Source organism: Oncorhynchus kisutch, linkage group LG15, assembly GCF_002021735.2.
Source record: "Oncorhynchus kisutch isolate 150728-3 linkage group LG15, Okis_V2, whole genome shotgun sequence".
NCBI classification, from domain to species: domain Eukaryota; kingdom Metazoa; phylum Chordata; class Actinopteri; order Salmoniformes; family Salmonidae; genus Oncorhynchus; species Oncorhynchus kisutch.
In genome coordinates this window covers 11,615,295-11,631,409 of record NC_034188.2, presented here as the reverse complement: position 1 = coordinate 11,631,409, position 16,115 = coordinate 11,615,295, and the positions used below count along the sequence as shown (strand labels likewise).

Sequence of the window (16,115 nt, the reverse complement as noted above, 5' to 3'; positions counted from 1 at the left end):
CCTGTTAATGTATTGTTAGAATGTGAAAGGTCCCTACGGTACCTCTGTGAGAGAGAAGAGAATATAACCTAGACTACAGTCACCAACATTCAGTCACCCTCTTTCTTCTCTCTCTCTCTCTCCTATCATCCATCTCTCTCTCTCTCTCTCTCTCTCTCTCCTATCATCCCTCTATCTTCTTTCTCTCCTATCATCCATTTCTCTTTTCTCTCTCCTATCATCCCTCTATCTCCTCTCTCTCATATCATCCCTCTATCGCCTCTCTCTCCTATCATTCATCTCTCTTCTCTCTCTCCTATCATCCCTCTATCTCCTATCATCCCTCTATCTCCTCTCTCTCCTCCAATACTGTGACAGTAATTATGTCTTCAAAGTGAGGACTCCGCTACCCTCCTGGGGTTCTGGAAAAGTTTCATATCTCTGGCTTTCTTTCCCCATTTAGATGTGTACGGCGTGGAAACAACGTAGGATCATTTATTACAGGTAGGGCTGGGAATTGCCAGGGACTTCACTATACAAAATGATCAAGATACTAATGTGCTGATACGATATGTGTTGCAATTCTCACAATTCTATATGTATTGCAATTCGATACTGCGATTTTATTGCGAATTGATGTTCCAAATATATTGCTCACCAGGGACAAGAGAGAAAACAAGTTCTGATCAAACATGGAAATGAAAATGCTGAAAAAATGATGGCTCACCATTTAAAAAGAAGATGGAGAATGAGCTAGAGAAGGAGAAATACCAGAGCTTTGGTGCAGGTACAGCCAACTTGCGCTAGCTAACGTTAACTACATAGCGAAAAATAAAGACGAGAGAATCGTTACTTGGACTGAAAAATAATATTAGTGCAGGGGTTCCCAAACTTTTCTGGCCCGCGACCCCATTTCCATATCAAAAAAAGTATCGCGACCCCAACTATGTGAAAATAATTATGTAATTAACTGACAATGTTGACTTTTTTATTTGGGACTGTGGCAGTCAATTGAAAAACATTCGAACAGTATTTCTGATTGTCTTATGAACTCACCATCACATACTTCTAATCTGGGGCTGTGGCAGTCAAATGCAAATGAATCTGACATAATGTATCTTATCTCACCACCACTAATGAGATGGGTGTGGCTTGATGCAAGTCGCGTCAGAGCTCCTCAAAGTCAAGGGGTGTGGCTTCTCAACGTCAGGGTGCGTGGTCGACAGTGAGTACCTCATCTCTGCTGTCTCATCCAACAGGGATGGATATTTGGTTTTAACGCAGACAAGACTGAATCCAGCTTCACACAGATATGAGCTGGTGAAGGGCACCATGAGTTTTATACGAAATCCGAAATCATGACGTCAGTGATCTTCAGGAGGGAAAGTCAGAGCTCTAGAAAGAGGCCTGAGTTCCCAGTTGTTTTGAACATGGCATTAATCGTCAGAGGCAGACAACAGGGTATTTTTCTCTTTGAGTCAGGAACCAAAATTCCTCCATATTGACCAGTGAATGCATTCAGTCACATGACAGCTCGATCAGCTGTTCGATTTCACATACCGGCATGTCAACTGAGCCAGGATCACAGTCAAACAGATTGGGAAGTAGGTTCCATAGTGTTCTTCCAAGCAGTGGAGGTGAGCAGTCATCACTCGTGCGGGACACTTACTGATGCAGTTTTCTGTTAGAAACATGCACAGCCGAGGGAAGAGGGAATGGTTGGCTTTCATGTTATTTTATGTTATAAACATGCACAGCCGAGGGAAGAGGGAATGGTTGGCTTTCATGTTATTTTCTGTTATAAACATGCACAGCCGAGGGAAGAGGGAATGGTTGGCTTTTATGTTATAAACATGCACAACCGAGGGAAGAGGGAATGGTTGGCTTTCATGTTATTTTCTGTTAGAAAATGTTCTGTTGTTCCTCCAGTTTCCCTGCATGCCTGCGTTGTTCCTTCAGTTCCCCTGCATGCCTGCGTTGTTCCTCCAGTTTCCCTGCATGCCTGCGTTGTTCCTTCAGTTCCCCTGCATGCCTGCGTTGTTCCTTCAGTTCCCCTGCATGCCTGCGTTGTTCCTTCAGTTTCCCTGCATGCCTGCGTTGTTCCTTCAGTTCCCCTGCATGCCTGCGTTGTTCCTTCAGTTCCCCTGCATGCTTGCGTTGTTCCTTCAGTTTCCCTGCATGCCTGCGTTGTTCCTTCAGTTCCCCTGCATGCCTGCGTTGTTCCTCCAGTTTCCCTGCATGCCTGCGTTGTTCCTTCAGTTCCCCTGCATGCCTGCGTTGTTCCTCCAGTTTCCCTGCATGCCTGCGTTGTTCCTCCAGTTTCCCTGCATGCCTGCATTGTTCCTTCAGTTTCCCTGCATGCCTGCGTTGTTCCTTCAGTTCCCCTGCATGCCTGCGTTGTTCCTTCAGTTCCCCTGCATGCCTGCGTTGTTCCTTCAGTTTCCCTGCATGACTGCGTTGTTCCTTCAGTTTCCCTGCATGCCTGCGTTGTTCCTTCAGTTCCCCTGCATGCCTGCGTTGTTCCTCCAGTTTCCCTGCATGCCTGCGTTGTTCCTCCAGTTTCCCTGCATGCCTGCGTTGTTCCTTCAGTTTCCCTGCATGCCTGCGTTGTTCCTTCAGTTTCCCTGCATGCCTGCGTTGTTCCTTCAGTTTCCCTGCATGCCTGCGTTGTTCCTTCAGTTCCCCTGCATGCCTGCGTTGTTCCTTCAGTTCCCCTGCATGCCTGCGTTGTTCCTTCAGTTTCCCTGCATGCATGCATTGTTCCTTAAGTTCCCCTGCATGCCTGCGTTGTTCCTTCAGTTCCCCTGCATGCCTGCGTTGTTCCTTCAGTTTCCCTGCATGCCTGCGTTGTTCCTTCAGTTTCCCTGCATGCCTGCGTTGTTCATTCAGTTTCCCTGCATGCCTGCGTTGTTCCTTCAGTTCCCCTGCATGCCTGCGTTGTTCCTCCAGTTTCCCTGCATGCCTGCGTTGTTCCTCCAGTTTCCCTGCATGCCTGCGTTGTTCCTTCAGTTTCCCTGCATGCCTGCGTTGTTCCTCCAGTTTCCCTGCATGCCTGCGTTGTTCCTCCAGTTCCCCTGCATGCCTGCGTTGTTCCTTCAGTTTCCCTGCATGCCTGCATTGTTCCTTCAGTTTCCCTGCATGCCTGCGTTGTTCCTTCAGTTTCCCTGCATGCCTGCGTTGTTCCTCCAGTTTCCCTGCATGCCTGCGTTGTTCCTCCAGTTTCCCTGCATGCCTGCGTTGTTCCTTCAGTTTCCCTGCATGCCTGCGTTGTTCCTTCAGTTTCCCTGCATGCCTGCGTTGTTCCTTCAGTTTCCCTGCATGCCTGAGTTGTTCCTTCAGTTCCCCTGCATGCCTGCGTTGTTCCTTCAGTTCCCCTGCATGCCTGCGTTGTTCCTTCAGTTTCCCTGCATGCCTGCGTTGTTCCTTCAGTTCCCCTGCATGCCTGCATTGTTCCTTCAGTTCCCCTGCATGCCTGCGTTGTTCATTCAGTTTCCCTGCATGCCTGCGTTGTTCCTCCAGTTTCCCTGCATGCCTGCGTTGTTCCTCCAGTTTCCTTGCATGCCTGCGTTGTTCCTTCAGTTTCCCTGCATGCCTGCGTTGTTCCTTCAGTTTCCCTGCATGCATGCGTTGTTCCTTCAGTTTCCCTGCATGCCTGCGTTGTTCCTTCAGTTTCCCTGCATGCCTGCGTTGTTCCTTCAGTTTCCCTGCATGCCTGCGTTGTTCCTTCAGTTTCCCTGCATGCCTGCGTTGTTCCTTCAGTTTCCCTGCATGCCTGAGTTGTTCCTTCAGTTCCCCTGCATGCCTGCGTTGTTCCTTCAGTTTCCCTGCATGCCTGCGTTGTTCCTTCAGTTTCCCTGCATGCCTGCGTTGTTCCTTCAGTTTCCCTGCATGCCTGAGTTGTTCCTCCAGTTTCCCTGCATACCTGCGTTGTTCCTCCAGTTTCCCAAATATGTCTGTTACATAGAGAAGAGACATTTTCTTTTCCATAATACAGAAAGTCAACCAAGTCCGTTTGTTTTTCACATCCGTTGTGAATGAGACAACAGTTCCTCTCTCAATGTGAAAAATCTCTCCAAACACTCCTCCTCGATAACCACTAAGCCTGGCTGTGAAATAGAACACTGTCATCTCTGATCCCATATCATAGTTTTGAGAAGAGGCGTGAACACACTGGATGTGGCTTGATGTAGTTTCCAATCCAAGTTATCTGCTGCAGTACTGTATATCTCTGAGTTCTGTGCTCAGCTCTTTTCCCGCAAGGTGCTCTCTCAGTGGCTGTATCATACAATGTGTCCATATGGCAGATAGCTAAAGTGTAGAGGCCTGCTCGCCAAAACGCCATAGATGGAGCCCCATCTGTACAAAAGCCCACCTTTCAATCCCATGGAATCAGTTTTTCATCAGTATAGCCACGCAGCACACTGAACATCCAGTGTGCCCCTTAATGCTCTGGAGTTGTGAGACAGAACCATATGTCCTTGTGAACGACATTCACTCTCCTTTTGATTGCTAGCAATACCATAAATGATTTGTTTAACAGTGTTATCTGACAAAGGTATTGATGTGAGTTTCTGTGCCTCTGCCTTCCCACACATTGTTTTCACCATATCAATTGTGGCCGGTAACATCATAGTCTCTGTAATAATGTGGTATTTCATAGCATAGTGGGCCTTGTCATTCACTGTGTGTATGATTCAAGTGCAACGGTTAAGTGAGGCTTTTTCCATTGATCTAAGGGAGCTCAAACACGATATTAGGCCCTAGTTTGGGAACCACTGCTCTAGTGCCCTCAAACTCAGACACCAGGTGGGTGTAATTACATTATCAGGTAGAACAGAAAACCAGAAGGCTCCGGACCTCGTAGGGTCAGAGTTGAATTACATTATCAGGTAGAACAGAAAACCAGAAGGCTCCGGACCTCGTAGGGTCAGAGTTCAATTACATTATCAGGTAGAATAGAAAACCAGAAGGTTCCGGACCTCGTAGGGTCAGAGTTGAATTACATTATCAGGTAGAACAGAAAACCAGAAGGCTCCGGACCTCGTAGGGTCAGAGTTGAATTACCCTGCTCTAGTGGATAGATTGTTCCCCCATCACTAATTACAGGTTAATTACAGGTTTAATATTTAATCACGAATGGGGGGGGGGGGACCCCACTGTGATCCAGTTCATATGGAGAACACACTAAGTGGGACCCTAATGCTACACACTAGAGTCGATATACACACTTTACACACACTGAAGCTGGATCACAGAAGCTGGAGACTCGTATCTCCCTCACTAAATTTAAGCACCAGCTGTCAGAGCAGCTCATAGATCATTGCACCTGTACATCTGTAAATAGCCCATCTGTAAATAGCCCATCCAACTACCTCATCCCCATACTGTTATTTTATTTGTATTTTTTTGCTCTTTGCATCCCAGTATCTCTACTGCATATTCATCTTCTGCACATCTACCACTCCAGTGTTTAATTGCTAAATTGTAAATATTTCGCCACTATGGCCTATTTATTGCCTTATCTTACCTCATTTGCTCACAATGTATATAGACTTTTCTGTTGTATTATTGACTGTATGGTTGTTTATTCCATGTGTAACTCTGTTGTTGTTGTTTGTGTCGCACTGCTTTGCTTTATCTTGGCCAGGTCACAGTTGTAAATGAGAACTTGTTCTCAACTAGCCTACCTGGATAAATAAAGGTGAAAATAAAATTAAAATAAACACGCAATCAGGGATTTTGTGTAGAAAAGTGGTAGTGGAGTATGGGCCTGGGGGCACACACTTAGTGTGCTTAGGATTCTGTTCATGAACACATTGTAGTGTTTTTAAAATTGTATAACTGCCTTAATGCTGCTGAACACCAGGAAGAGTAGCTGCTGCCTTGACAGGAACTAATGGGGATCCATAATAAACCCCAGGAAGAGTAGCTGCTGCCTTGACAGGAACTAATGGGGATCCATAATAAACCCCAGGAAGAGTAGCTGCTGCCTTGACAGGAACTAATGGGGATCCATAATAAACCCCAGGAAGAGTAGCTGCTGCCTTGGCAGGAACTAATGGGGATCCATAATAAACCCCAGGAAGAGTAGCTGCTGCCTTGACAGGAACTAATGGGGATCCATAATAAACCCCAGGAAGAGTAGCTGCTGCCTTGGCATGAACTAATGGGGATCCATAATAAACCCCAGGAAGAGTAGCTGCTGCCTTGACAGGAACTAATGGGCATCCATAATAAACCCCAGGAAGAGTAGCTGCTGCCTTGACAGGAACTAATGGGCATCCATAATAAACCTCAGGAAGAGTAGCTGCTGCCTTGGCAGGAACTAATGGGCATCCATAATAAACCTCAGGAAGAGTAGCTGCTGCCTTGGCAGGAACTAATGGGCATCCATAATAAACCTCAGGAAGAGTAGCTGCTGCCTTGGCAGGAACTAATGGGGATCCATAATAAACCCCAGGAAGAGTAGCTGCTGCCTTGACAGGAACTAATGGGCATCCATAATAAACCCCAGGAAGAGTAGCTGCTGCCTTGACAGGAACTAATGGGGATCCATAATAAACCCCAGGAAGAGTAGCTGCTGCCTTGACAGGAACTAATGGGCATCCATAATAAACCCCAGGAAGAGTAGCTGCTGCCTTGGCAGGAACTAATGGGCATCCATAATAAACCTCAGGAAGAGTAGCTGCTGCCTTGGCAGGAACTAATGGGCATCCATAATAAACCTCAGGAAGAGTAGCTGCTGCCTTGGCAGGAACTAATGGGCATCCATAATAAACCTCAGGAAGAGTAGCTGCTGCCTTGGCAGGAACTAATGGGCATCCATAATAAACCTCAGGAAGAGTAGCTGCTGCCTTGGCAGGAACTAATGGGGATCCATAATAAACCCCAGGAAGAGTAGCTGCTGCCTTGGCAGGAACTAATGGGGATCCATAATAAACCCCAGGAAGAGTAGCTGCTGCCTTGACAGGAACTAATGGGCATCCATAATAAACCCCAGGAAGAGTAGCTGCTGCCTTGGCAGGAACTAATGGGCATCCATAATAAACCTCAGGAAGAGTAGCTGCTGCCTTGGCAGGAACTAATGGGCATCCATAATAAACCTCAGGAAGAGTAGCTGCTGCCTTGGCAGGAACTAATGGGCATCCATAATAAACCTCAGGAAGAGTAGCTGCTGCCTTGGCAGGAACTAATGGGCATCCATAATAAACCTCAGGAAGAGTAGCTGCTGCCTTGGCAGGAACTAATGGGGATCCATAATAAACCCCAGGAAGAGTAGCTGCTGCCTTGGCAGGAACTAATGGGGATCCATAATAAACCCCAGGAAGAGTAGCTGCTGCCTTGGCAGGAACTAATGGGCATCCATAATAAACCCCAGGAAGAGTAGCTGCTGCCTTGGCATGAACTAATGGGCATCCATAATAAACCCCAGGAAGAGTAGCTGCTGCCTTGGCAGGAACTAATGGGGATCCATAATAAACCCCAGGAAGAGTAGCTGCTGCCTTGGCAGGAACTAATGGGCATCCATAATAAACCCCAGGAAGAGTAGCTGCTGCCTTGGCAGGAACTAATGGGGATCCATAATAAACCCCAGGAAGAGTAGCTGCTGCCTTGGCAGGAACTAATGGGCATCCATAATAAACCTCAGGAAGAGTAGCTGCTGCCTTGGCAGGAACTAATGGGCATCCATAATAAATACAAACTGAACTCTGTATTTGGTCATGGTTGTCCAGTTGGGATAAAGATGTTAATTTACAATATGAACATCTTGTTTCCTCCCCCAGCCCATTGATTCCTGTGTGACCCTGACTGTGTGTGGGTGGTTCTTTAATCCTGGGTTGTTGTGTCTCTTTAATGGTGTGTAATGAGTGGCAGTCAGAGGGGAGTATCTTGTATCACTGCTCTTTACTCATAATAATTAGTCACTGGCTCCCCTATGGCTTCCCCCCCCCCCATAGGGAAATACTTCATTCATCTTTCTAAATGCATAACAGTTTTACAAAGACTCAGAGTCCTGCCAACATCCAAGGTCAGGACTCCTCTTCTCAGCCAACTGTTAGAGGACCAGGATGTACAACTTCATTTCTTATTTATATTTGTATTGAACATTAATTTAGTTAGTCTGGAGATACAATCTATTTTTACAAGAGAGACCATGTACTGTACTGGGTAGTGATGGTCTGGTTGTCCTCCAATATATTCTGATGTCTATCTATGATGTCTCTCTGGTCTAAAATCATCTCAAATAACACAATCAAAATAGAATTTTAAAAAATGTTTTAAAAATGAGATACGTTTTATGCAACATATTCTTGGAGTGAGGACCAATCACATTTGTTTCTTATCAGGATTCACTGGTTTTAGGCACCAACCAAACCGTTGGGAGAGCGACATGCTACAGATGAAGTCTCTACGATCTAAGATTTTAGTAATGAAGCCATCACCTTGCCTATATTCACTACACTACAGTATGTTTCCATCCTCTTGCCTATGTACCTTACTGTCCTGTACTGTACCTTACTGTCCTGTACTGTACCTTACTGTCATGTACTGTACCTTACTGTCCTGTACTGTACCTTACTGTCATGTACTGTACCTTACTGTCCTGTCCTGTACCTTACTGCCCTGTCCTGTACCTTACTGTCCTGTCCTGTACCTTACTGCCCTGTACTGTACCTTACTGTCCTGTACCTTACTGCCCTGTACTGTACCTTACTGTCCTGTACCTTACTGCCCTGTACTGTACCTTACTGTCCTGTACCTTACTGCCCTGTACTGTACCTTACTGTCCTGTACCTTACTGTACTGTACCTTACTGTCCTGTACTGTACCATACTGCCCTGTACCTTACTGTCCTGTACCTTACTGTCCTGTACCTTACTGTACTGTACCTTACTGCCCTGTCCTGTACCTTACTGTCCTGTACTGTACCTTACTGTCCTGTACCTTACTGTCCTGTACTGTACCTTACTGTCCGGTACTGTACCTTACTGCCCTGTACCTTACTGCCCTGTACTGTACCTTACTGTCCTGTATACCACCTTACTGACAGAGAACACTCAGGCAACACAGTACTGGTGACTGACTTGATAGAACTCTCTCACCTCTATCAACACCAGGCCTCCAATTTGAATGTACAGTTGAAGTCAGAAGTTTACATGCACTTAGGTTGGAGTCATTAAAACTCATTTTCAACCACTCCACCAATTTTTTGTTCACAAACTATAGTTTTGGCAAGTCAGTTAGGACATCTACTATGTGCATGACACAAGTAATTTTTTTAAATAATTGTTTACAATTGTTTATAATTCACTCTATCACAATTCTAGTGGATCAGAAGTTTACATACAATAAGTTGACTGTGCTTTTAATAAATAGCTTGAAAAATTCCAGAAAATGATGTCATGGGTTTAGAAGCTTCTGATAGGCTAATTGACATCATTTTGATCAATTGGAGGTGTACCTGTGGATGTATTTCAAGGCCTACCTTCAAACTCAGTGCCTCTTTGCTTGACATCATGGGAAAACCAAAAGAAATCAGATAATACATTGTAGACCTCCACAAGTCTGGTTCATCCTTGGGAGCAATTTCCAAATTCCTGAAGGTGCCACGTTCATCTGTACAAACAATTGTACGCAAGTATAAACACCATGGGACCACGCAGCCGTCATACCGCTCAGGAAGGAGACGCAGTCGGTCTCCTAGAGATGAACTTACTTTGGTACGAAAAGTGCAAATCAATCCCAGAGCAACAGCAAAGGACCTTGTGAAGATGCTGGAGGAAACAGGTACAAAAGTATCTATATCCACAGTAAAACGAGTCCTATAACGACAGAACCTGAAAGGCCGCTCAGCAAGGAAGAAGCCACTGCTCCAAAACCGCCATAAAAAGCCAGACTATGGTTTAAAACTGGTCATGGGGACAAAGATCGTACTTTTTGGAGAAATGTCCTCTGGTCTGATGAAACAGAAATAGAACTGTTTGGCCATAATGACCATCGTTATGTTTGGAGGAAAAGGGGGGAGACTTGCAAGCCGAAGAACACCATCCCAACCGTGAAGCACAGGGGTGGCAGCATCATGTTGTGGGGGTGCTTTGCTGCAGGAGGGACTGGTGCACTTCACAAAATAGATGGATTCATGAGGAGGGAAAATTATGTGGATATATTGAAGCAACATCTCAAAACATTAGTCAGGAAGTTAAAGCTTGGTTGCAAAATGGGTCTTCCAAATGGACAATGACCCAAAGCATACTTCCAAAGTTGTAGGAAAATGGCTTAAGGACTACAAAGTCAAGGTATTGGAGTGGCCATCACAAAGCCCTGACCTCAATCCTATAGAAAATTTGTGGGCAGAACTGAAAAAGTGTGTGCGAGAAAGGAGTCCTACAAACCTGACTCAGTTACACCAGCTCTGTCATGAGGAATGGACCAAAATTCACCAACTTATTGTGGGAAGCTTGTGGAAGGCTACCCAAAATGTTTGACCCAAGTTAAACAATTTAAAGGCAATGCTGCCAAATATTAATTGATTGTATGTACACATCTGACCCACTGGGAATATGATGAAAGAAATAAAAGCTGAAATAAATCATTCTCTCGACTATTACTCAATTTCTGACATTTACTCACTATTATTCTGACAATTCACATTCCTAAAACAAAGTGGTGATCCTAACTGACCTAAAACAGGGAATTTGTACTAGGATTAAATGTCAGAAATGGTAAAAACTGAGTTTAAATGTATCTAAGGTGTATGTAAACTTCTCATTTCAACTGTAGTAATACCTCGGTGATTTAGCTTTGCACTTCTGCACAATATCCACCATATCCTCAGCTCTGTACTCAAAGAAACACTGGGGAGTCAACTGAGCACAAACAACAACAACAATAATGCTGCTTCCGTGGAAACAGCATTATCCGTTTACCAATACAAAATCCCCAATATGATTTTGCAGTGACAATTTGTAAGAAGTGGATGTACCACCAGAGGAACCAAATGAAAACAGGAAGAGAGAGGGATATCTACAGGGCTTTGTGTGTGTGTGTGTGTGTTTACATCTGCATGTGTGCTGGCATGTGTGAGAGAGGGAGAGAGCTCTGATAGTGTGTTGGCTAACAAACTCCATTTTGTATTGCTGCTCGCTGCAACTGCAGTGGTTTCCATGGAGCTGTGTCTGTGAGAGGAGATTCAGCTGTGAGTCAATGCCCTCCCAACAGCCTCTCAGCTCAGGCCCTTAGCCCCAGCTCTGATTCTCTCTCGCTATCTCTGCTTCTCTCTCCTTCTCTGCTTCTTTATCCCTGCTTCTCTCTCTCTCTCTCTCTCTCTCTCTCTGCATCTCTCCCTCTCTGATTCCCTTTCGCCTCATTTATTCTCTCTCCTCTCTCTGCTCTCTCTCTTGCCTCATTTACTCTCTCTCTCCTCTCTCTGCTTCTCTCTCTCTGCTCCTCTCTCTCTCTCTCTCTCTCTCTCTCTCTGCGTCTCTCTCCCTCTCTGATTCTCTTTCACCTCATTTATTCTCTCTCCTCTCTCTGCTCTCTCTCTCTCTTGCCTCATTTACTCTCTCTCTCCTCTCTCTCTCTCTGCTTCTCTCTCTCTGCGTCTCTCTCTTTTGCCTCATTTACTCTGCTTCTCTCTCTGCTTCTCTCTCTCTTGCCTCATTTACTCTCTCTCTCTGCTTCTCTCTCTTTTGCCTCATTTACTCTCTTCTCTTTCTGCTTCTCTCTCTCTTGCCTCATTTACTCTCTCTCTCCTCTCTCTGCTTCTCTCTCTCTTGCCTCATTTATTCTCTCTCTGCTTCTCTCTCTCTTGCCTCATTTACTCTCTCTCTCCTCTCTCTGCTTCTCTCTCTATTGCCTCATTTACTCTCTCTCTCTCTGCTTCTCTCTCTCTGCTTCTCTCTCTTTTGCCTCATTTACTCTCTTCTCTTTCTGCTTCTCTCTCTCTTGCCTCATTTACTCTCTCTCTCCTCTCTCTGCTTCTCTCTCTCTTGCCTCATTTATTCTCTCTCTGCTTCTCTCTCTCTTGCCTCATTTACTCTCTCTCTCTCTGCTTCTCTCTCTCTGCTTCTCTCTCTTTTGCCTCATTTACTCTCTTCTCTTTCTGCTTCTCTCTCTCTTGTCTCATTTACTCTCTCTCTCCCTCCTCTCTCTCTCCTCTCTCTCCTCTCTCTCCTCTCTCTCTCCTCTCTCTCTCCTCTCTCTTAAACTCTCTGTACCAGTCTTGTTCCTCCTCTATTGCTCAGCCAATCCAGCTCTTTAGTTTTCTTTCTCGCTCTGCCTCTCTCTCCTCCCTGCTCTCTCACACACTCATCTCCCTCTCTCTCTCCTCCCTGCTCTCTCACACACTCATCTCCCTCTCTCTCTCCTCCCTGCTCTCTCACACACTCATCTCTCTCTCTCTCCTCCCTGCTCTCTCCCTCTCTCACACACTCATCTCTCTCTCTCTCCTCCCTGCTCTCTCCCTCTCTCACACACGCATCTCTCTCTCTCTCTCTCCTCCCTGCTCTCTCACACACTCATCTCTCTCTCTCTCCTCCCTGCTCTCTCACACACTCATCTCTCTCTCTCTCTCCTCCCTGCTCTCTCACACACTCATCTCTCTCTCTCTCCTCCTTGCTCTCTCCCTCTCTCACACACTCATCTCTCTCTCTCTCCTCCCTGCTCTCTCCCTCTCTCACACACTCATCTCTCTCTCTCTCCTCCCTGCTCTCTCCCTCTCTCACACACTCATCTCTCTCTCTCCTCCCTGCTCTCTCCCTCTCTCACACACTCATCTCTCTCTCTCCTCCCTGCTCTCTCCCTCTCTCACACACTCATCTCTCTCTCTCCTCCCTGCTCTCTCCCTCTCTCACACACTCATCTCCCTTCTATCTAAATCCTCTCTGGTATCACACCCATCTCATCGAGTCCTTTTTTCCCACTCTCATTACAATAATTTCTTCATTTATTCCTAACCCAGCAACAGAAAAACACTCACAGTGCACCCAATAATTACTCCTCTTTGTATAATAGCAGCAAGCATGGTATCCATCATCAGGTAAACAGCATCAAGAAAACACCTTCACATGTCAACGTACGCATGTCAACTACATACATATCTGGCCTACCAGAGGAGGCTGGTGGTGGGGGGGCATTAGGAGGATGGGCTCATTGTAATGGCAGGAACGGAGTAAATGGAAAATAGCCAAACATGTCATTTTCACGTGTAGGACGTGTTTGACTCCGTTCCATTCATTCCATTCCAACCATTCCAATGAGCCCAGTCCTCCTATAGCTCCTCCCACCAGAACGATGGTAGAAAAGATGACCAAAGACATTAGAGGTAGAGAGCCTTACCTAGTACTCCGACGCGGTAGTTCAGGGTGATCACGATGACGTTCCCGTAGCTGGCCAGGACGCTCCCGTCGATCATATTCCCCGTCCCCTCCATGTAGGATCCCCCGTGGATGAACACCATCACCGGTTTGGCCCCGGTGTCTCGTATGTCTGTAAGAGTTGTTTATCATTAACACATTCACATTGCCATCCTCTCTCTCGTCCAGAGCAGCACGGGGTTAAACTCAAACACTCAGAGAGCAGTGGGTGAAACACCACAGACACACACAGACACCTCCCAGGTACCAGCTACTCTATGCTGGAATTAAGTCTAGGGATCTGTCCACAATGGCTCCTTATTTACTATATAGTGCACTACCTTTGGCCAGGGGCTCTGGACAGAAGTAGTACACTATATAAGGAACATGATGCCATTTCAGATGCCCAAGTCAACAAGCCAGTGTGGATAGAAAAAGATTGGACTATGTCAATTTGTCATGATTTGACTTCCATTGAAAACCAGATAAATGCTGAGTCATTATGCCGGAGGAAAGGAGAATCTGTCTCCAGTCAAGAGCACTTGGGCTGGCAATGCAAGCTGGATGGTGTACAGTACATTAGAATTCTCCTCAGGTGAATCTAACTACAGCTTTATAATCCAATTTGTGTCTTGTTTTGGCCCCCAGAAGACCAGTGTGTTTCCAAATAAAGAGTCTGATCTGTGCTGACAACATACCTGACACAGCTAATAAACACTGCTTATGCTAATCACTGTGGCCAGTGATGAGCTAATAGACTATGCTGTGTTAATCTGCTCACTGTGCATGTTGTATGTACGTACAGTATGTGAAACAGGACATACTACATGTATATAGTATAATACAGTACAGTGTCATACTGTCTCTAGTCAAACCATGACGGATTAAATGTCCCTTGTATCAGTTGTGTTTTTCAGAATGAAGTGAGGTTCTGATTCAGAGCTGAGTGGGGCCATACAGCAGCAGGGAGATACAATACCACTTCATACCTCTTAAGGCCCTGTGTGTGACAGCCTGTAAGAGGCTCTGAATTACTGCCTTGGTATTTAATACTAGTAGACAAGAAAGTTTCTCTCTCACACTCTCTAATTTTTCTCTCTCTCGCTCTCTCTCTCTCTCTCTCTCTCTCTCTTTCTTTCTTTCTCTCTCTCTCTCTCTGCCTCTCTATCGCCATCATTCTCTCTCTGTGTCTATTTACCTCAGTCTCTTGAACTGCATTGTTGGTTAAGGGCTTGTAAGTAAGCATTTCACGGTAAGGTCTGCACATGTTGTATTCGGGGCATGTGACAAGTAAAGTTTGATTTGATTTAAGAACAGAGAGAAAAAGAGTCAGAGAGTGAAAGAAGGAAAGAGGGAGAACAAAACCGAGAGATAGAGAGAGATAGAGAGAGAGAGAGAGAGAGAGAGACAGAGAGAGAGAGAGAGAGAGAGAGAGACAGAGAGAGAGAGAGAGAGAGAGAGCCATTGGGTTGTGATGCAGAAGAGTTATATTGTATTCAAGTTGTCATGGTGACAGCGAGACAAAATTCAGAATCCTCATGAAGGGCTAATCAGAGACAACGTCCTCCTGCAAAGACGGTCTGAATCTACTTCATCTGTTGGAGCACACACACACACACACAATCATACAGACACACACTCCCACTCCCCACACCTTCCTGTCCTAGTATTTGCATGTGTATTGCTATACAGAGTACTGAGATTCATTCTGTCTACAGACAGACAACCGATTAGTAATGCTATATACAAGAGCTTAGCATTGCTTTAATTCAGCTCAATGTATTCACGACCCTCAATGTATTCATGACCCTCAATGTATTCACGACCCTCAATGTATTCATGACCCTCAATGTATTCACAACCCTCAATGTATTCATGACCCTCAATGTATTCATGACCCTCAATGTATTCATGACCTTCTTATGATAAAGGAAAATATTGTATACATGGTATTTCTTTATTTATGGGTTTCTTCATCTATCTAGCTGGTATCTGGGAGGCCTTGGCTAAGACATGATTTACAAAGCCACACTCCTCCACACAGACACTTATTTAATACAAGAAGATAAGTAGAATGAGGAGGAGGAGGAGGAGGAGGAGGGAACGCATGGGGTGAAAAAGCAAGAGAGAACGAAAGAGAGAAATAGAAAATAACATTTCCCGGAGCACTAAGAGCCACACGAGACACTTTCAGATGAGCACAGATACAAAGGCAATGGAAAAGACAGAAAGGGAGGAAAGCAGGAAGGAAGTAGAAATAAGAAAAGACAGAAAGGGAGGAACGCAGGAAGGAAGTAGAAATAAGAAAAGACAGAAAGGGAGGAACGCAGGAAGGAAGTAGAAATAAGAAAAGACAGAAAGGGAGGAACGCAGGAAGACATTAGTCATGTCAACGTTATCGGTTGCCTGTTTTGTGGATTCACATCATGCTCCCATGACAACCGGGGTAGATATCACCGTGGGAACGTCAACGATCCACAACACTTCACTGTGATCTATCGTTTTATTGGCCAGATTAGATGGATTGCTGATGTGTCACAGATCAGGTGGGATACATTGTATTTGGTGTCACAGACATTAGTGTAGTAAAACAGAACATCAGGAATAATGCTCCATTTATATTTCATGTTTATCTTTCTTTCTTTCTTACTGAGTCATGCGGCTTCACGGTACAGTAATGATGTCACTAGTTTAACATAACCAATAAAGGTACACTAAATACGCCATGCGTATTTCGGACTTAAAACTTCGTAGTCAGAAAAACTTAAACTTCGAAGAGAT

At 45.2% G+C, this 16,115-nt stretch overlaps 1 protein-coding gene across 1 annotated transcript in view; it reads right to left on the bottom strand.

The window, feature by feature from the left end:
- The window catches only part of LOC109881427 (neuroligin-3), a 338,721-nt gene that overhangs the window by 302,532 nt on the left and 20,074 nt on the right, over positions 1 to 16,115 (bottom strand). Inside the window, exon 2 of the mRNA XM_031789640.1 lies at positions 13,318 to 13,467. Within this exon, the coding sequence (XP_031645500.1) occupies positions 13,318 to 13,438 (121 nt within the window). The 5' untranslated portion in view covers positions 13,439 to 13,467. The remainder of the gene's footprint in view (positions 1 to 13,317; positions 13,468 to 16,115) is intronic.